Source organism: Pseudonaja textilis, chromosome 3 (genome assembly GCF_049901715.1).
Source record: "Pseudonaja textilis isolate UNSWEBS1 chromosome 3, rPseTex1.2, whole genome shotgun sequence".
Taxonomy (NCBI): domain Eukaryota; kingdom Metazoa; phylum Chordata; class Lepidosauria; order Squamata; family Elapidae; genus Pseudonaja; species Pseudonaja textilis.
In genome coordinates this window covers 121,054,175-121,077,528 of record NC_141992.1, presented here as the reverse complement: position 1 = coordinate 121,077,528, position 23,354 = coordinate 121,054,175, and the positions used below count along the sequence as shown (strand labels likewise).

Below are 23,354 nucleotides of genomic sequence, written 5' to 3'. Positions count from 1 at the left end.
AGATCATGGGGAACTCATACCTTGTGACGTGCTTCTGCCCATGGCAACCTTCCACTCACACTCCATAATGCACACCTGCACTACCAGCTGCATTCATGTTTGGCTGTAGCAGCCACATACATCTCATCCAACCACATTTGCATTTGTGGCATGCTACAGAAACCACAGGCATGCCCACCTACACTACTCAGCACCTATCAAGCCAAGCACATTTGAGCTATGACAGCCATCTGTGCATCCTCCTGCATTCTGCAACAGCCACCCCCAGTTATCTGCACTCAGAGTCATTCCTGGCCTCGCCACACTCCAGAGCACTTATCTGTCCATCACATGGTTTGGGAGCCTCCTGGGATTTGTAACTTCCTGCCTGCTTTCTCATTGACTTTGCTTCTTGGGAACTTGTAACCCTCACTTAATGACAGCAATGGGGATTTGCAGGTTTGCAGTTGCTACATGGTGTGGTCATGTACATCAGGTTTTACAACTGCATGATTAAGTAGTGGAAATTCTGGTCCCAATTCCCATTGTTAAGAACCACCTGTAATAAAGTAATGTGCATATGATGGAAAACATGAAACCAAAAGTCTGAACCGACCTGTCTGGATCAGAATTTGATTAGAAGCAGTTTATTATTTATTTATTCAATTTATATTCATAAGACGCAAATGATTCTCAGCAAAATGTTTTCCCCTGTTTTCACTCACTCACTTACTCCATCTTCCATTCTCTGTTTTTTTCCCCATTTAGTTCAGCAAATACTGTCATTGAAGTGATAATCCTTCAATTTAGAAAAGACAAGAAAAGGGTTAAGCACCTCCATATTTTGTCTATCATATTATAGGGAAAAATGCTTTGCATCAAAGAAAATTTGGCTTAGATTCCACATCAGTATTTGCCACCTAATCCTTAGTTTAATATTGAATAGACAGAAAATAGTACAATTAATGCATGTTGGTTTTCTTTTAATCAGAGAGATGAAAAAAATAAACACTTTTTTCTCTATGTATTTGACATAGGATTTAACTATTAATGCAGAAAGTCACAAAGTGCATTATCTAGAAGAGAGTTTTATAAGTTGTTTCGATATTAAAATCATGTTTGAATACCAAAAAACATTAATTTTAACCTATGCCTGTATATGCTTACGTACAACAACAACAAACAACTGTTGGTCATCCCAAGAAATTACACAAAAGAGTTATTGATGCAAGTGAAAAGTTATTTGCATATTATAAGCCTTCATAGTTAACTGTATTTCTTCATGAATTCTAAAATCTGCTTCTTTTCTTTTGGAGAAGACTTCCAGGGCTAGTTGGTCTACAGTTTCCTGGCTTGTATAGTTTTAAGTATCAATAGAAGAGAATATTGGTAGCTCATGGTTGAATGTGCAGTCCTTGATGCTCTCTGAGCTTGGCAATTTTCTTGGTAATTTCATTACCAAACTAGGTAACGTTATCAGTAACTCAGAGAGCACTAAAGACCCAATAGTTTTAAGTCCTCAAGTATTAGAGTGATGAGGCCATTGTATCAGTGTGCAGAATTATTGGCATCAGATGTCAGAAAATCACCATATATGGACTAATAGCTGCAATTTAGTGATAGAGCAGATGGTTTGTATGGCATCTCCAGATAGGACTAGAAGTGTTGCTCTTGACAGCTGCTGATATTCAGTATCCATTTTACTAAGCTAGATTCAGAATAAGGCAACTTGTAATATATTTGCTGCAGGTTCCTAACTAGAGCATGGTAAAATTAGGATCACATAAAACAACACAGAACCTAGATACAATTGTAGAAACAGAGAGTGACAATGAGACTGTTTTACTTACAGTTGTAAAACTTCATTGATTGGAAAATGGTATACAAATGGTATAACAACATCACTAACCAAACAATCCAACACCTGTTTATTCAAAAAGAAAGTCTTCTTAGATCAAAGGATGTTTCTGCCTTACAAGGTGATTTAAAATTGTAAAACAAAGAAAAGACTGAGGAGAAAATAGCAGTCTTGGAATACTTGAAGGATAGCTATAGGGAAGAGGACATTCTTCATAGCACCTTAAGCAGAGGACAAGAAAAAATGGATGAAAGCTCATTAGAGGGAGATCCAATTTGAAAATAAGGAGGAATTTCTTAACAGAAAAATTAATCAGTGGAAGAGTTTGCCTTTCAAAGCTGTGGGTGCTTCTTCACTTGAAGTTTTTTTTTTTTTTTAATGGACAACCATTTGTCTGAGATGAGAATTCCTGCCTTAGTCATGGGGTTGGACTAGAAGATTTCCAAGGTGTCACTTCCAGCTCTATGATTCCACAAAGTTTTTTTTTTAATTTGGATTTTTTTGTGTCACTGTGTTCAAACTACAATATATGGCCTTGTTAATTGTAAGGGTGCCAGTACTTTTCAATAATGATCTCTTCAGAGAATGGTAATTGATTGACAGTGCTTCATTTAAGTGTATCATATGCATTACTTTTCATTTCTTACAAATACTCAAGTACTTGTAAGTACATGTACTTGAGTGTTCTTTCATTTAAAAAAGAAAAGGAGTGGACTTCCAGTTTGAGCTTCTTCGGCGACAGACCAAAATCCACGATCATGCGCGGTTTCGATCCGTGCTCGCCACTGGAGCGCCCCCGAGCTGGCTGGATTCGGGGCTAAGCCATCCCTTAGAGGTGGTGAAGAGTGGGGAGACCACCAGCAGGATCGAGGAGAGCCACATCTCTCCTTCTCAGCTGGCCATTACTCCCTTTCCCGAAGGTGTTTGCAGCAGTGGTCAGAAATGGCCACCTCAGAGAAGAACTTGACCGGAAAAGAATGTGCAGGAGGAAGATAAGAAGAGAAAGTTTTGGTTGACTGGATTAAACTGAAAAAGCAACAACGTAAGGTACCCTGGAATTTGAACCATAAAAAAAAACATTGTTCCCAAAGAAGACTTTGAAGCAGCGAAGGAGAGAGGGAAGGGAAAGGATTTGGCCATTTTTTTCTTCCCTTCCTTATACTGACAGTTAAGAGATTTAAGTAAGAAATTGACAAGAATCCACTTTGACATCAATAGGCATTTAAGCTGAAAATAAAATGTCAAAGGGATAATAAAGACTTTTGGATACTCAAAACCTTTAAAAGCAGGAAAAGAGAGGAAAGGGAAGAATGAAAGCGCGGGATCTGGAAAAATGGAGGAGGCTGCCTGGAACTAAAAGGAACTTACAGTGAAACCTTAACAAGATTCCTAAAAGATACATTCTAACTGTAACTTTGTAACAAAGTAATAGAACCCCAGGAAGAGAAAGTGGAGAAAAGAAGCAAGAATAAACAGCTTTGGATTATTTGGATTACTTGGTGATTTTTGGATTGTTGGCTATTGGATTTAAATGACTAAAATCAATCAGGTGGTTGTTTAAAAGTGTTTAAAATGGCATCACTTTTAGAAGAACTGAAAAAGGAACTTAAAAAACAGAAAGAAGATGCACAAGAAGGAAGAGGTTCTTTTGGCTTCATATTTCAATTTTTAGAAATGGAGATCTGGAACTATGAGAAACAACAAGAAATGCTTGGAGAACAAGAAGGTTGGGACAAAGAAGAAGCCATCTTTAATGATCAAGTAATTTTATGTGGGGGAAAAAAGGAAAGGGGGGGAAGAGAGTGAAAAGTTTAAGATTTGAAAAAACAACCCCCCCAAAAAAAAGAATAGTTTGAAAAATAATTGCAATATTAGGAAGCAACAGAAGAGAGGATCACAGAAGAGAGAATTAGAAGTAGAAAGACAAGGGGGCAAAAAGGGGAGGAAGAAGAAGAGGGGAAGAAGGAAAGGAAAAGAAATTATAAAAGACAGAAACAAGATATAGAGAAATGGAAAACGTATAAGGATTGAAAGTATAAGCCTATTTAGAGATAATGGGTGAAAATTTAATTGAAAAGGGATTCTGCAAAGGTATATAAGATAGTATTGTTATATTAGAAATAGAAATAATTTTAGAAACTATCAAACAATGTATGATTAAAATGATGGATAAAATACTTATTGCAATGCGGTGGAATATTTGTTAATAAATAAATGAAATAAAGAGAATGAGAGCATGAAATTAGGAATGGATGGGAACATTTTAATTATTATTAATGATTTATAGAACTATAAGTGAAGAGAAATATGAAAAAAAATTAATTATGGAAAGTTTATAATTGTTCCCAAGGAAGTATGATATTCAGTTGAAAAGAATTGTTAAAGATATTAAGATTCTAACTAATATTAATGATAGAATTGAATTGGAATGGAATGAGTGTTTTATTTACTATTGTTATAGATAGATAGATAGATAGATAGATAGATAGATAGATAGATAGATAGATAGATGTGTGTGTGTGTGTGTGTGTGTAGTATTCAGCTTTGTTCGGGTATTTTCCCACATCATTATAGTTGTGCTTTTAAAGTTGAAGCAATGTTTTGGCAGAATCTCATCTGCCATCATCAGGCTTCTATATTGTACAATACAGAAGCCTGATGATGGCAGATGAGATTCTGCCGAAACATTGCTTCAACTTTAAAAGCACTATAATAACGTGGAAAAATACCCGAACAAAGCTGAATACCATACATGTAAGTATCCGCAAAACTTAAGAAAACATTATATATATATATATATATATATATATATATATATATATATATATATATATATTTGTTTTCTGAGGTTCTCAGGGTATTTATATGTGGATCTTTGGTTGTTCGGGTTTTCTCCCACGTAAGATTCAAGTATCTAGGCAACGTTTCGATGAAGTCTCATTCATCATCTTCAGGCCTCTGTCTCCGGCTCTGTGCTTCTCAGAGTAATGTGAGATTGCAGCTGCTTCCTCCTTTTAACTGCAATCCTCTTCACCCAAGTGTAAAAGAAGCCTTGACAGCCATCCAAAACAAATACAACCCCCCAAGCACATCCTAGATCTAACCAACCACTGCCTATCCAATACATACTTCACCTACAATGGACAAAAATACAAACAAATAGAAGGAGCACCCATGGGATCACCCTCTCACCTGTCATCGCAAACCTCTACATGGAACACTTTGAAACACAAGCTCTAGAAAAATACGACCACAAACCCAAACTCTGGCTCAGATACGTAGATGACACCTTCATAATCTGGCCACACGGGAAAGAAAAACTGAACAACTTCCTCACACACCTCAACAGCCTACACCCCAAAATACAATTCACCATGGAAACAGAAGCCAACAACCAACTTCCCTTCCTAGATGTCTTGGTATACAAAAGATCCAATGGCTCCCTAGGACACACCATCTACCAGAAGAAAACACATACTAACCGCTATCTACATGCACTCTCACACCACCACCCAGCACAGATCAATTCCGCAGCCAAGACACTCATCTCCAGAACAAAATGCTTAGCCGATGAACAACACCAAAAAACCGAACTACACACTCTCACCAACGTACTTACAGCCAATGGATTCCAAAGAAAGAAGATTACCCACCTAATCCAAAAAGAAACCCCAACCAAAATCCAAGACAGAGAACAAGAAAACGGCAAAGCCCTCCTCCCATATATAAAAGGCACTACAGACAAAATTAGCAAGATCCTCCAAAAACACAACATCAAAACAGCATTCTGCACAAACAGAAAAATATCCACCATCCTAAGAAACCCCAAAGACAAAATCGAATTAGAAAACCAAGGAGTATACGAAATCCCCTGCACTGCCTGCCCTACCACATACATTGGACAAACTAACAGAAGAATAAGTGCACGCATTGAAGAACATAAGAACTCAATCAAAAAAGAAGAAACGACCTCTTCCCTGGTCCAACACCTCAAAGCCACAGGACATGAAATTGATTTTAAAAATACCAGAACTATCGCCAAAACCGAACACTTCAACAGCAGAATAATCAGAGAAGCCATAGAGATAGAAAAACGCCCACACAGCATGAACAAACGAGACGACACCTCCCGCCTTCCAGCCATTTGGAAACCCGCCCTCATGAACAGACGAGTACCTAACATGAAGAAGGACACCAGACCCACACCCATGAGAGCCACACAAGATGCCACCACCACACTTCCATGTAGAAAACAGACCCCCACCCACCCAGAAGATGAGACACGACCCTGGACCAGAAGCTGCATGGCAGCTGCATCACTACCCACTTCAAACCCCTCTGAGCCATACATGAAGCAAACCGACACCCACTATGAAGATGCAGAAGGACCACGAACTAGAAGCCAAACAGCAAGATCACAACTCACCAGCTCAAATCCCCCAGCAACTAAGACTAACCTGAGCACAACCAAGCCCCCACCTGAACAGAACACGCCTCCAACCAATCAGAACACAGCTAACCCCCCAACCAATCAGAACACAGCCAAACCCCCTACCAATGAGAACACACCCCCACCCAATCAGAACACAGCCAAGCCCCCACTGAATCAAGTCCCACCCCCACTGGCAGTTAAAAGGAGGAAGCAGCTGCAATCTCACATTACTCTGAGAAGCACAGAGCCGGAGACAGAGGCCTGAAGATGATGAATGAGACTTCATCGAAACGTTGCCTAGATACTTCGAATCTTACGCGGGAGAAAACCCGAACAACCAAAGATCCACACATATATATATATATATATATATATATATATATATATATATATATATATATATGTATGTATGTATATATTAAGAACATAGTGTGTATTTTAAGAATGTACCAAGCAGAAATCGATTGGAAGTTATGTACTATATTGAATGTTATAATTTTAAAGGCATAAATTGAAGTTTAAATAAGAGTTGAATGGATAAAAATAAAAGATATAAAGGTGTCAAACTCCAATTAGTAATGACAGGGGAAAATTTGTTTAATGAGAAAAGATAATATGAAATTGAAACAGGACAGACAAAAGTATAAATATGATTGGAAAGACATTGAAACTTAGAAAAAGATATATAATTGAATTTAGATATGAGATAATTAAAAATAAAGTTGAGAAAACCAAGGGAGGGGAAAAATTATGGAGAAAATGTTAAAATAGTCATATGGAATAGAACACAAAGATGAATATGAAATTGAGTTTGTGTCTGTATGAAAAAGTGATAACCCGGGATCATGCTATTGTCAAAAAAAGATGTTTTATTTGGATTATGTTTTTGTGAAAACCCAAATAAAATTTATATTCAAAAAGAAAAAAGAAAAGGAGCACACAAAAGCCAATGTTTTGTATTTTTTATTGAAGAACACAAAATAGATAAGGTGAAGAGTTGAAGTGCATAGATGACTAGTTTATAATATTTTTAAAAAAGAATTCTCAGCTGGAATCTAGATTTATTTTTATTTTTTTGGTAGATGAAGTGAGAAATTAAATAAATATGTATTAAGTGCTTTTGTGGATACAGATATTTACTCATCTGGCAGAGGAAGAAAAGTTCTCAAGATTCCTACCCCATTTACAACAACAATTTTTCTGAGCCATATACCTTGGCTTAGAATAACTACCATGTACCTTGAACTTGAGGCACAGGTATCAGATTATTTGGGACTTCAACGATCAGTGCTGTCTTTGCCATCATCAAATAATACTGTCTATGAGACAGTAGTGTACAGGGAAAAACTGGCCTTTTCAAAAAAAAATTCTGCTCTTCCTGTGAGTGTTTTTTTTTTATAATTGTATCCATTACTGCTGTTTGTAAAGGATTATATACTTTCTGGATTGATGTACACAATGTAAATGATAACGTATTTGGTAGGAATCTACCATGTCTTACATCAGCACAGAATATTTGAGAGCACAATTTATCATTCCCTTATGGATTAAAGTTTCTCCCCCTCCCAATACTCATGTGCCCTCAAAAATGGCACTGCAGGAAACAGATTGCAAAGAAAGCTATGTCCAAATCAGAGATCTGTTAAAAGACAAATGAGATTTTTCAAATTCACAGGCACACTCATACATACAAAAAGCTGAGAACAGTGAATACTATGTCCATTTTGAAAAGAAGGTATGAACCTTGTTAGGAATGTAAGTCACCTAACAGCTATTTGGGTTGGACAATATATAAATTAGGATAGACATTTTAAAACTGTATCTTTAAGAAAATGCAAAACTGTAATTAGGCGTGGTTTCTCAAACGGCCATAAAATGGACCCAGAAACCTGGTTTGTCTTAGTCTTAGTCTCAGAAGAGAGTGTAAGTCAGTCTCTGTTTCCTTCTGTTGGAGAGTATTGCCGTTCCATTTTTCCTAATTGACTGATATTCCTGGATTTGATGTAAGTCTGATATTGAACTGTTTTTGACACTGGACTTTGTTACTGGATTATCCCTGGATTGAAAACTGACTGATCTTACCTGTGAATAACTTTGGACTGCTTATTTTTGAACTTTGCTTAAACTTTTATTGAAAGTAAAATAAACCTACATTTACTGTACAGTGTATCTGTGTGCTGTGTGTGTATTATTCAAGCACTTCTCTCAAGTACATCTCCTTGTATGCGCTCATTCTCCTAACGGAGAATTACCTCAACAAACCTTATCCATACTAATTCATCCACTGAATTAACCAATTGGGATGAGGTCTATTATTGCCTGAAATTTAGACAAAACCCATACCCAGCAATAGGGCCCCCCTAACAAAGAGGGACAAGTAAATAATAGGTTAACTCCACCTTCTGTAGCTAGAAGACAGGGCATGCAAACCTTTACAGAACAAGCACTGCCCCATACAAGTCAGGTTTAATAGCCAGCATTGTATTTTTATTGAATCCATGGGTTATCAACAGTCAAAAATGCCCGCCATTACTTCTACTGTATCCACTTTCTTCTTTCTTCTTACCACAGTCCTCTCTGATTACTACTTCTGTTCCTGACTCAATATCAGGAGGGACTCTGGCAAGAAGACTTTTGTTTGAGAAACAAACTGTCTCTACTTGTTTTAGTGATAAAAAATAGCTAATACAAAGTATCCATGGAAGCCTGGATCCATGATCAACCAACAGGCAACCTGGCTGAATGCAGACCTTTATATATAGTGTAGTGTAGTGTAGTATAGTGTAGTGTAGTGTAGTGTAGTGTAGTGTAATATATAATTCATAGAAATTATAGATATGGATACAATTTCTTGTCCATTTCAATACTGAATTAGAGTCTCATTTATTTAATATTTATATGGCATCCATTTCCTAGCAATGGCATGATACTCACTCACTCACTCATTCCTTCATTATTTTTCTGTCCTGTCTTTGTTTTTACAAGGCAATATACATAATATTCCCACCTCTTATTTTCCCGACAAGATCAAGAACTTTGTAAGATGGGCTGGGTGATGAGAAAGTCACTGACCCAAATTCACCCAGTAAGCTTTTGTATCCAAACAGTCTTCAAGTTTCAAGTGTAGCACTTTAATCATTACACCAACCTGTGTTCATGATATCAAATGGACAAGAACCTTGGTTGAACTCCTGTAAGATGAATGAATTAAAGAAATATGATCACATTTGCATAAAATGAACAGAAATTTTATTCGCCTATTAAAGAAAACAAGATCCTGTCATGAAAAGGACAGTTTTTCAAAGAAATTGTCCCTTATGTTCAAAGATTGCAATGTGCACACAGAAACCCTGCAAATTAAAATAAAATAACTGTGTTGTTTCTCTTCCTCAAGAGTTTTATGTTCATTTACAATCACCTCCCATATTGGTCACATCATTAAAAAAATAATAACTTCATAAAACAAGATGAGTCATAATGAACCATAATTTTTTTTTTAGAATTTCCCTTCTCTTGTTCCCTTTTTAATATAGCAACACATGTTTATGTCCTGTTGCCTCTGTACTTTGTGTGGAAAATAATAAGGGAGGGCTTCTCATCATTTCAAAGTTGCACTGTTTTCAGTATTGTGCTATTACAAGGTCTGGCAAGTAGTTTTCTTTATGGTTCACACTTTGCTGTATCCTGCTGTTTAGGGAGACAAGAACAAATTGTTGGTAAGCAAGGCTTAATAAGAATTAGAGAAGAGAAGAATTGACTTCATCATCCTAAAATGCGAAAAAAGCCCTTATCTGATCTCACTTGGTACTGGTGATTTGATTTTGTATTACCAAGCATAATAGTTTTTATACACATCACAGCTGTTGCCAGATACTATCAACAGCTTTGTAACTGATGCACCTAAGAGCTACTTAATCCAGTCCAAAGATGACAGCATAGTGGGAAAGTGAAGAAAGATGTTAGGGCACGTTAGTACCATCCTTAGGTATAAATTGGAAAAACAGTGAGCAGATTTTCATCTTGAGTCTTCTTCAGTCCTAGTCGAACACTTAAACACTACATTACATTTCTATAAGAAGATGACATGCAAACTGAAAAAATGTCCAAAGCAAAATGTACTTCCAGAAGAAAGAAAGGAATTGCCATTGTTGCAAAAACATTATTGGGAATCCATTTTTTTTTCATTGATCTTTCCCTCTGTTGTCTATTATTGAATAAATTGCCCAATCTTCTCTTGACAGAAAATAAGTGTGGTTCTTAGAACAGATGGGTGTGTCCTTATTGAACATGTTTGAGTGCTCACGGTTTACAGGAAACTCAGCCTGCTTTAAATACAAACAAAGTCCAAACTTGTCTACTATTTTTAGAATGAGACAGAGAGAGGGAGGAGAGAGGGGGGGAGGGAGGGGAGAGAAAGAAAATTGTTTAAAGCTTTCTATATTGTTTACCAATTAAAAACTGATCATCATTAACTACTGACCATCTTAGAAGATAGAGGGACATATTAAAAATCACATCAGACAAATTCAATTCATAGTTACTTATAAATTGCAGAAAAAGAGCTATTTTCAAACAGCATGTGCATCGATTTGTAGCACTCTAGAATGAAGAGGTAGTTTGTGAAAGGTTTTAACAGATTTAACAGATAAACAGAGTTGGAAGGGACCTTGTAGGTCATCTAGTCCAACCCCCCACCCAAGCGGGAGACCCTATACCATTTCTGACAAATGGCAGTCCAATCTCTTCTTGAAAGTCTCAAGTGATGGTGCTCCCACAACTTCCGAGGGCAAGCTGTTTCATTGGTTGATTGTTCTCACTATCAGAAAGTTTCTCCTTATTTCCAGGTTAAATCTCTCCTTGTTTAGTTTCCATCCATTATTCCTTGTCTGGCCTACAGGAGCTTTAGAAAATAGCTTGATCCCTTCTTCTCTGTGGCAGCTCCTCAAATATTGGAAGACTGCTATCATGTCTCCCCTGGTCCTTCTCTTTACTAGACTAGCCAAGCCCAGTTCCTGCAACCATTCATTGTATGTTTTAGTCTCCAGTCCCCTAATCATCCTGGTTGCTCTTCTCTGTACTTTTTCTAGAGTCTCAACATCTTTTTTATAATGTGGTGAACAAAACTGGAAGCAGTACTCCAGGTGTGGTCTTACTAAGGCTTTATAGAGTGATATTAGTATTTCCCTTGATCTTGATTCTATCCCTCTGTTAATACAATTTAGGATTGCATCAGCTTTTTTGGCTGCTGCTGCACACTGCTGACTTATATTTAACTGGTTGTCCACTAAGACTCCAAGATCCCTCTCACAGTTACTGCTGTTGAGCCTGGTTTCACCCAGTCTATATGTGTACTTTTGGTTTTTCTTGCCTAAGTGTAGGACTTTACTTTTCTCTATATTGAATTTCATTTTATTAGATACGGCCCAGTGTTCTAGTCTGTCAAGATCCATCTGGATCTTAAGCCTATCTTCTTGGGTGTTAGCTATTCCTGCCAGCTTAATATCATCTGCAAATTTGGTAAGTTCCCCTTCTATTCCCTCATCTAAGTCGTTAATGAAGATATTGAAGAGTACTGGGCCTAAGACAGAACCTTGTGGCACCCCACTGCTTACTTCCCTCCATGTAGACTTAGACCCATTAAGTACTACTTGTTGAGTACGATTTGCCAGCCAGTTGCGAATCCATCTAGTGGTGGTGCTATCTATTCCACTTTTTTCTAGCTTACTAAGAAGTAGGTTGTGATCTACTTTGTCAAATGCCTTGCTGAAATCTAAATATATTATGTCCACAGTATTTTGCTGGTCTACTAATTTAGTCACTGTGTTGAAGAATGAAATAAGATTGGTTTGGCATGATTTAACTTTAAAGTAATAAAGTTATTACTTTACTTGTTTCTAGATCTGTTTTTTTATTATCTTTTCCCATATCTTCCCGGCTATTGATGTTAGGCTGATTGGTCTATAGCTTCCTGGGTCTGATTTTTTTTTCCTTTTTTGAAGATGGGAACCACATCAGCTCTTTTCCAGTCCTCTGGTAGTTCTCTGGTGCTCCAGGATTTTTGAAAGATATGGTGCAGTGGTTCTGAGATGAACCACAGTGGTTCTGCCAGCTCCTTTAAAACTCTGGGATATAATCCATCAGGCCCCGGTGATTTGTTTTCATCAAAATCAGACAGATGTTCTCTTACTATTTTTTTTGCTTATTTTAACTTTTATTTCTTGTCTGTCTTTTACAGTTGGTGGGTTGAGCTATAGTTTCTTTTTGTGTGAAGACTGATGCAAAGAATGAGTTAAGCAGTTCTGCTTTTTCTCTGTTGCCTGTTACTTCCTTGCCATCTTCTCTCTTTAGTGGGCCGACCATTTCCTTGATTTTTTTCTTGTTATTTATATGTTGGAAGAAACTTTTTTTTTATTATCTTTGACTTTTGTTGCAAGTCTTTGTTCGTTCTGAGCCTTTGCTATCCTGACTTCGTCTTTGCAGATTCTGGCTATCTGCTGATATTCTACCTTAGAATAGTCATATGCCCTTCTTTCCATTTTTTGTACTTGTCCTTTTTTTTCTTTCAATTTGCCAGAGAGATCTGGTGTCTATTGTTATGCACAAAAAGAAATAATTTGATGTATTTATCATAAATGAAACTGGGGACATTTTGCTAATTACAAATAGGTTCACAACCTTTTCTCCTACTTCTTGATTTACAGTATTGATTCTGAACTTGTTGAATTTTAAAATAATGGTTTGATTTTACCTTTCCATCCCCCACAAAAAAATTCTTCCAGGCTACATGTCTCAAGATAGCCAAGTGGTAATTGCAACTGTATTGTAATACCCACTGCAGTCATAATTGCAGCTTTCTTAGCCCCAGAGTGCAAGTACATTTTTGTTTCTTTTCATCTTAAGGTCAGCTGGTGGATGCACAAATGTTCTCTTAAGAAATAATATGCTTCAGTGCAGTAAAGTTTTGAATGGTAAAGTTTCTTACAATTGCAAGACACATCAATGTGGGGGGAGGAGAACTCAATTCAGGGTTTTTAAATTGCTTAGCTTTTAACTCAGTGAAATTTTCAAACCTTGTTTCCTTGGCCATTTGGGAGGCAAGAACGATGCAAGCTCAAAAGTGTTGTATTCTTTTTTTTTTTCCTCTATAGCTTCAAAGATGTAGATGCTGTTGCAGTTCCAAAGTCAAACAATTCAGGGAAACAAAAGAAACGATCTCAGATCCTTTTTGTTCATTTAAAATTTTACTATACTTAAACTACTGAGTCGCATTACACAGCATGACTTCTAAGAATATAACACAAATGAGTCCCAAAGAAAGCCAGTGCTTCTTCACGCTCAACAAAGTTATGCATTTGGTCAAAAGAACAACTGTTATGGCCACTGACTTTGTGGCTTTTAAAGATTACTTTAGAATTTCAACTTCTACAGCGATGAAATCACAGCAGAAGTCTGTCAATTTTATTTCATGTTTGTGGGATTCCCATTCAAAGTAGGATATTAAGTGAGGGCTACAGTGTGTCCAAAAGAGCTTTAGCTGCACAGTGTCATAGTTCTAGCAAGGTTTGCATGCTCTTTCAATATTTGGGCAGAATAATTTGGGATTTTAGAGGCGCTACCATTTTTTTTCTGGAAATGATGTACTTCTTACAAAAGAAATTTCCTGATATTATTTTCTTTGAGAGTTAACTTCCTTTTGATCATTGTGCTTTGGTACCCCGCACAAATTTTATTTCAGCAAGATTTATTGGTAACTGATATACAAATAGATCGCGGAGAACATTATTGGAACAAGCAACATTTTCTATTGTTTTTTTAACTCTTTTAAGTAGCAACTTTTAGTAACCAGTCCTGTAGTTTTGGATAAATTAGAGTAAGTAAGTAATCTAACTCTGCTAGTCCTCTGACTCTACAACTTGTATAAACAAATAATGTTTTGGTAATTTACAGAGTTGTTTAACAGGATTTGTGTGGGAAGGTAGCCATTGTCCTAGCATACTTTCTGAACAAGGCCATCATGTTCAATTATAATGTGATTTATTTATCTTGGCATGGCATGATGAACACACCAATAGTATTTTGTTAATTTGGATGGTGTAAAAGACCTGTGGGTAATTCTCATTGACTGAATATATATATTGGGTAGGACTTAAAAAAGTCTGTCACTTCCGGTTTGAGCTTCTTCAGCGACAGACCGAAACCTCGTCCCTATGAGGCTTTGATCTGTGCTCACCACTGGAGTGCCCCGAGCCAGCTGGTTTCAGGGCTAAGCCACCCCATAGAGGTGGTGAAGAAGGGGGAGACTGCCAGCAGGGTTGAGGAGAGCCGCATCTCTCCTCCCCAGCTGGCCATTACTCCCTTTCCCGAAGGTGGTTGCAGCGGTGGTCAGAAATGGCCACCACGAAGAAGAACTCGACCAGAAAAGAATGTGCAGGAGGAAGATAAGAAGAGAAAGTTTTGGTTGACTGGGTCAAACAGCAAAAGCAACAAATAAGATACCCTGGAATTGAAACTATTAAAAAAAACAATAACATTGTTCCCTAAGAAGATTTTTAAGCTGCGAAGGAGAGAGAAAAGGGAAAAGATTTGGGTTTTTTTTCTCCTTTTCCTATACTGACAGCTAAGAGACTTAAGCAAGAAATTGGAAAAAAATCCACTTTGACATTAATAGGCATTTAATGCAGAAAATAAAAAGTCGAAGGGATAGTGAAGATTTCTGGATAATTGAGGGCTTTTGAAAACAGGAAAGGAGAGAAGGAGGATAAAAGAGCAGGATCTGGAAGGGAGGAGAGTGCCTGGAATTAAAAAGAACTTGCAGCAAAATCTCAACAAGACTTCCAAAAGATACATTTTAACTGAAATATCGCAACAAAAACCCCAGGAAGAGAAAGTGGAAAAAGAAATAAGAAGTAATAACTTGGGACTATTTGGATTACTTGATGACTTCTGGATTTTTAGTTATTGTATTTGAATGACTAAAATCAATTGAGTGGTTGTTTAAAACTGTTTAAAATGGCTCCACTTTTAGAAGAACTGAAAATGGAACTTACAAAGTACAAAGAAGATGCACAAGAAGGGAGAGGTTCTTTTAGCTTCATATTTCAGTTTTCAGATTTGGAATTATGAGAAACAACAAGAAATGCCTGCAGAACAAGAAGATTGCAACAAAGAAGAAGCCATTTTTAATGAACAAGTAATCTTAGGTGGGGGGGAAAAGGAAAGGGGGGAAAGAGAATGGAAAGTTTAGATTGGGAAAAACAACTCCCCCCAAAATAGAGTGGAAAAAAGGTGTGGAATCAGAAAGCAACAGAAGAGGGAAATGCAGAAAAGAGAATTAGAGGTGGAGAGACAAGGGCGTAAAAAGGGGAGGGAGAAGATGAGAGAGAAGAAAGAAAGGAAAAGAAGTTATAAAGGACAGAAATAAAATATAGAGAAACAGGGCCTCTTTAGAGATAATGGGTGAATATTTAATGGAAAAAGGGATTCTGCAAAGGTACATAAGATAGCATTGTTATATTAGAAATAGAAATAATTTTAGAAAATATGAAACAATGTATGATTAAAATGTTTGATAAAATAGCTATTCTAATTCAGTGGAATGCTTGTCAATAAACAAATGTAACAAAATGAATATTTAATGATTTACAAAACATACGTGAAGAGAAATAAGGGAAAAATTAATTATGGAGATTATATGTGTCTTTAAGGAAGTATGATATTTAATTGAAAAGAAGTGTTAAAGATGTTAAGATTTTAATGATTATTAATGATAGAACTGAATTGGAATGGAATGAGGGTTTATAATTACATATATTTATAATCTTTTTTTTTTTAAAGAATATAGTGTGTATTATAAGAATGTACCAAGCAGAATTCGATTGGAAGTTATGTATTATGTATTATATTGAAGGTCATAACCTTAAGGTATATATTGAAGTTTAAATAAGAGTTGAATGGATGTAACTAAAAGATATAAAGGTGTCATACTCCAATTAGTAACTACAAGAGAAAATTTGTTTAATGAGAAAAGATAATATGAAACTGAAACAGAACGGACAAAAGTATAAATATAATGATTTGAATTGAGATGAGATAATCAAAATAAAATTTAGAAAATTTAAAGAGGGGAAAAACTATATAGAAAATGTAGAATAGTATAAGCTATGGAATAGAACACAAAAAAGAGCATGAAATTGAGTTTTGTGTCTGTATAAAGAAGTTCAACCCGGGAACATGCTATTTTCAAAAAAGATGTTTTACTTGTATTTTGTATGTGTGAAAACCCAAATAAAACTTTATTAAAAAAAAAAAAGTCTGTCACCCCATTTCCAAACACACTGCTTCATCCCCAGTTAAAAATAAAAGGTGGAATGCATGACAATAGTATAGTCATACATACATGTAAATTGTTTGTTTTGTTGGAATTCTTTATTTTGTTGTTTTATTCTTCCAAGGAGCAGTATCCTACAATCTTTATAATCAGTCTATAACAGATACTATAAATTGATGATACAATTTATGTTTCATGTATTTCATCAAATTTATCCCTTCTATGCTGATGCTGAAATCCTTCTTAAACTGTATTACTGTCTCATTATATTTTTATATTTTTCAGAACATTATCAGCTGTATGTTCCTGAATCAGCCCAGGTTGGTTCTGCTGTAGGCAAAATCAAGGCCACTGATGCAGACATAGGGTCAAATGCAGACATGAAATACAGTATCATAAATGGGGATGGTTCTGGAATATTTTCTATATCAACTGACAAAGAAACACGGGAAGGAATTATTTCCTTGAAGAAGGTAAGCAAAATAATTGCAAAAGATTTCTTTGTGAAAGATATTAAAGATCCTAGAATCCTTGACAAATTAAGACCTAACAAGATGTTTGTTTGGATGTAGAATTATTCCTGACATGTGTGTTAGGAAATGTACCATTTCAAAGGAAACATAATTGAATTCAAAATCTGTTCAATGCTGGAATTTATCTTACTCTATTTTATAAATCATTTTTCCTCTAACCATATTCCAGTGGAGAGACAGCACCAATTGCGAAAATACAAAAGGGACCAGTGGGAAATGAATCATGATCAGACAAAATAATCCCATCCTATTCAGTTTCACCATAATTTAAAAAGTAGCAACTTCTTTCTATTTAACTTGGCAATTCATTGTTTAAAACAAGGGCTCTCAATTTTTTTATTTTGTTTTATTTTACTTGAGATGAGGATTATACTCTTCTTTGAATGGCAAGCCAGGGGTCATATTCTACCATGAAGATGGAAATGTGTGGGTGGGGGGAAGGAAATGTGCTGTAGTAAAAAATAAATCACTATTTAAAAATAATGCTGTGTAGCTAATATGATTGTTTGGAGATATTTAATATATTCCATGTTATTAGAAACCACATATTATTGGCAATAAAATGGAAGAGTTTGGGTGGCCATACCTGATATGCCATGTATACATTTTCTGTGACATTAGGCCCAATTGATGTTGATAGATTTCATCAAACATACATGAAGGCTCAGGCCATCTTTGGTTGCCATAGAAATGAAGAGATAGATGAGCACTGCTTTAAATATGAAAAATTCATTCTAAAAGTATGTATGTATGGCTAGTCCATCCTCAACCATGAGAGTGCATTGGATTATTTGAGGCCAGTCATTCTCTCTCTCTCTCTCAACCCAAGAACAGTTGTTCAAAAGTAGGAATAATGGAAAAAAGCTACGTGACCTTAAGCAATTGAAAAATAGATGGGATATAAATCTAATTAGTTAAATAGAAATTGCTTATAAAATGTGTAATATTCCACACACTGTGGCCATCTTGCCCTGGTTGTCTCGCTGTGGCCAGTTTGCTGTGGCTATCTCTCAATGGCCAACTGGCCATGGCCCACTCACTGCAAGACAACTGGCCATGGGACAATTCCATATGGGGTAACTCAACATGATAAATATTATCCACCACTATTTCTTCAACCTTATTTCCATTGACAAAAATGGAAATAAACTCTAGAAAATAATGACGGATAACATTTTTCACTTTAAGATTTCCAACATGAATTGTCCCATGGTGAGTTGGCCATGGAAAGTTGGCTGTGGCAAATTGGCCACAGCAAGTTGTCCTAGATCCTAATCCAGATGTTCTGCTCTCCATTGCTGGGATTCAAAAATTTTTACCACCAATTTTGTGGGTGTGGTTTGGTGGGCGTGGCAGGGGAAAATCTCTAGTCAGAGGTGGTATTTGTCGGTTCTCCAAACTACTCAAAATTTCCACTACCAGTTCTCCGGTACTGGTCAGAACCTGCTGAATACCACCTCTGCTGCTCTCCCATACACTCATGAAAATTATTGCTGGCATAAATAATTATCTCTGCTACAATTTCAAAAAAAAAAGATGGTGATTCACCCATGAAAAAGGAATTCATATAAATTGCTACATTTATGCCTGTATCTAAAGATGACAATCCATCATTACACACAAATACTATGGTCTTAAATATTCAGTTGACATTCAGAAAAAAATGAAGTAGGTATAGAATGGAGCTGTGCATGCTATCTTTTGCTTTTCTTTCTCTTATTCAACCTCTATAATCAGAGTTTTGAAGCAGAACCCTAATGCTAACTCCTCCCCTTCCTCCTCATTTTCTGCCTACTAGGATTGATTTAATCTCTGGCTTTCAGCATGTTAACTTGCTGGGTTCTTGGCCTCAGCTATCTTGGACTCAGCCTCTAATGCCTAAGGAATGTATAACTTGGCAAGACCCAGCTATTTCATATTCTATCTGTGAAGAATATTTTAAGTATACAAGCCTGTATACCTACCAATATTTATTTCACAGGAGGACATTAAGCTAATATTCCACTGTGTATGTTTATGGAAGTAATGATAAGCTGCAAATGAAAATGTCAGTGAGAAAATCTTTTAGTGCATATAAGCTTTTCAGGTCCTCAAGAAATTGCATAAAACATTAGACTGGTGGAGTAAGTAATAAATAATGGTCACTGACATTATCCATATTTTAATGTTTGATCTGAAAAAAAAAACATTGATAATTTCAGCATTTAAGGTAACAATCACTCTTCTGCCTTCTTTTTTTTTCAGCCTTATTGTCCAGATAGGTCCTTGCGAAGATAAAATAAATAAATAAACATAAGTAACTTAATTGAATTTTCAATGAGCATTACCACATCGACTCCTGTTTCATATGCAAAGCACCCTGAAGATATATTAGCCACATTGTCTTTTCCCTCCTCCCTGATTAAATCCATTATTTCCTTATCCAAAATGAGTTCTGCATAGTATCGACCTTGTAGGGAACACTTATGCCTCAGCCTTCCATGTTCATGTTATTCAGAAGCTAATTGCAGGAGCTGTTTAATCAATCAGCTTTACATGACTGCTGGATTTCCCCACTGAACCTCTAGCCATGTAAGGTAGCCTAGGAGATTTAACAAACTTTTTGATGAAACTCCAAATGGATCTGGGTGGCAGACAGAATAGTGTGCACAGCATAGCACATCATGGTTTGTTTGTTGATTGGTTGGTTGGTTGGTTGGTTCTTATAACTGAAAAAAATGGTTTAAGAAAAAGTCAAGAATCCATTCAAAATGGCAATATATTAAAAATCAGTGTCAATACTATGATGACCTAGTCCAGAAATGACTGGTCCTGAATTACATTAAGACCCAAATGACCCTTAATGAGAAATCAAGCATAACTTAATTGGGCTGGATTGTTTCACCCAAATCAAGTAGACATATGGTTAAGAGAATGTGAACATGTAATTCAGGCTTACTCTTATAATACTAATGTTATTATGTAAATAGATGTTCTCTCAAACTGTCATAAACATTATTACTAAATATTGATAAGAAATAGAGGCAAGAATCTCATAAATATTTGACTTTTCATCCATACCCGGGATTTTGGGCATGATATAGGTTTAATATAATCCACTCTCATCTTTGCTCTAATTAATTTTGTATCTGTTAAAAATTAGTTCAAAGGAACATTGCTTTAAATTATTAAATAATGTAAACTATTGTGCAATTTACATATTATATAATTATTTTGTTGCCCATGAGGAAAATATGGACTGGAGATCAGAAAAAAAGATAATCTCATGGGAGATTAACACACAGACACACACACAAAAGGTTACTAGGAGATATTAGAACCATAAATAGTGGGGTTTTTTAATTGAATCTCAAGATTGTCAACTCAAGCAAAAATATTACAGGCTACTATGTGCCTAGGGATGCTAGGGCCAGTATCCAAGCGCTATACATATTAATCTTTTTTTGAAGATTCACTCAGACTCATTTCCAAGAAAAGGCAGGTATAATTTCCTACTTTGTCTATCTTTCACACTCCTTTGAAGGTTTCTACTATATTTCTGCAACACATTTCCAGATTTACCAATTAAATGCTCAACCCATAGAAACCTCAGAGCTCTGCTTTCCACCACACCTCATGTCTCTGTCTAACAGAGCACATAAGTGGAAAAAAGATATCTTTTTTTCAATGCAATAATACAAGCCAACATTTGCAGCTGAAGGCTACCTGAGGATGATTAATACTGTATTATTGAAAAAGGGATAGACTGGAAGTTTGTCAGAACAAAAGCGCTCTTAGAGAAAATGACTTAAATGGATTCAAATACAACTGAAGTATTTTGTTCAACAATTTCACAAAAAGGAACTGGAATTTTTTAAACTAAAAGAAGTATTAACAAAAAGTACTATAAATCTAGTACAAATTAGGGAGCAGTTGCCACTATAATAAGGGAGCTGTTACCGCTAGAACCATTTTGTAAATGTCACAGAAGCTATAAACATACATAGCAATGCACTTAAGGTAATGAAAAAATACATTTTATACTGAGAATTAAAAAGCAACTCTCCATAGTAATGCATCATTATTTTTTCTTCCCGCAGCCACTCAACTATGAAAAAAAGAAATCCTATACTCTTAGCATAGAAGGAGCAAATACCCACCTCGATTTCCGCTTCTCACATTTAGGACCCTTTAAAGATGTGACTATGTTGAAGATCGTTGTTGGAGATGTGGATGAGGCACCATTGTTCACTCTTCCATCCTACATCATGGAGGTTTATGAAAATGCAAAAATTGGAACAACTGTGGGCACAGTAACAGCACAAGATCCAGACAGTACTAACAACTTAGTAAGGTATGGTAGTATTAACAGCTCTTCATAACAGTGGGAGTAGGCAGTGGTGGGATTCAAATATTTTTTACCACCGGTTGTGTGGGTGTGGCTTGGTGGGTATGGTGTGGCTTGGTGGGCGTGGCTTGGTGGGGCATGGCAGGGGAAGGATACTGTAAAATCTCCATACCCTCCCCATTCCTGGGGGAAGGTTACTGAAAAATACCATTTCCTCCCCTCCCTACTAACCTGCTTTCCAGCTCCCCTCTCTTGTGCAGGGCAACAAAAGAAGACCTGTTAGGAATATAAGTCACCTAACAGGTATTTGGGTTAGAAATATATAAACCAGGATAAACATTTTAAAACTGTATCTTTAAGAAAATGCAAAACTGTAATTAGGTGTGGTTTTTGAAACGGCCATAAGATGGAGCCAGAAACTTGGATTGTTTTAGTCTTAGTCTCAGAACAGAGTGTGTCTGAGTGAGTATCTCTATTTCCTTCTGTTGGAAAGTATTGCCGTTGCTCCATTTCTTCTAATTGATATTCATGGATTTAATGTAAGTCTGTTATTGTACTGGACTTTGTTATTGAATTATCTCTGGATTGAAAAAACTGACTGATTTACCTGTGAATGATTTTGGATTGCTTATTTTGGACCTTGCTTAAACGTTTCTGGAAGTAAAAACCTACATTTACTGTACAGTGTATCTGTGTACTGTATGTGTATTATTCAAACACTTCTCTCAAATACATCTCCCTGTATGCGCTCATTCTCTTAACGGGGAATTACCTCAGCACTGGTTATGGGCCCAGGCCATACCAGGCTCAGATAACTGAGAGTTAGTGTGAATACACAGTACTGTATACAGACAGCTGTTTACTGTTTAATTGTGGGTTACTATCCTGGTAAAGATGTCACAAGACACTTCAACATGTCTATCACTGATAACCCAGTTGGATGGAACAAACTATGTTTCCTGGTCTATGAAGTGCAGTCTACTTCTGCATAGAGAAGGGTTATGGAATGTTGTTCAAGACCCACGGATGTAAATGCTTGGGATCCAGAAAATGAGGACGATGCCAAGAAGATTGCTGACTTTAAAAAGAACAACAAACGAGCTCTTTGCATAATTGGACTAACACTGAGTGACCAGCAGCTAGTCCATATTCGCGGAGAAGAGTCTGTTGCTAAGTGTTGGGAGAATTTGAAGAGGATTTATGTTCGTGACAGTGTAGGTGCACATATACATCTTACACATAAAATGTTTAGAGCACGTCTTCGGAAAGGTGGAGATATGTTAGCTCATTTAAACTTCATGAAAAGAACTTTTCAGGAGCTACATGAAAAAGAACTGATATTTTCAGAGCTGCATCAAGTTTATACCATTCTTTCCTCATTGGATGAAAGTTATGATGACTATGTATCTTCACTGGAAGTCCTGCCCAGAGATAAACTGACATTGACTGACATAACTGGAAGGTTGTTAGAAGAAGCAAGAAGATGGCTGGATAGGAACCAATTGAGAAAGGAACAACCATAAGAAGAGGATTTATCTTCAACTGCCTATTCTGTTAGGAAATGTTTTTTCTTGTGGGGCTAGGGAACATATAGCTAGATTCTGTAAGAAAAGAAAATGATAGAATACTGGCAAACACCAGAAAGCTAAGAAGAATGTTAGTTTAGCTATGTCTAGCAATTCAACTGTAAAGCATGATTTGTGGGTTGTTGATAGTGGAGCATCACAGTGCATTACTAAAGATAGAAAAAGGTTTGTAAAGATGTCCACGAGTAAACAACATGTATCATTGGCAAATGGATGGAAGATTAAAGCATCAGGTGAAGGTTCTGCATATTGTTCTTGCATAAATGAACATTTAACTATGTTATATATACTTAAACTGAAATTTAATTTATT

General features: G+C 36.3%; 1 protein-coding gene across 4 annotated transcripts in view; it reads left to right on the top strand.

Moving 5' to 3' along the window:
* The window catches only part of CDH18 (cadherin 18), a 653,626-nt gene that overhangs the window by 575,377 nt on the left and 54,895 nt on the right, over nt 1-23,354 (top strand). For all 4 annotated transcript variants that reach the window (XM_087930730.1, XM_087930731.1, XM_087930729.1 and 1 more), the window contains 2 exons: nt 16,882-17,069; nt 21,209-21,462. In XM_087930730.1, coding sequence (XP_087786856.1) covers nt 16,882-17,069; nt 21,209-21,462 — 442 coding nt within the window. The remainder of the gene's footprint in view (nt 1-16,881; nt 17,070-21,208; nt 21,463-23,354) is intronic.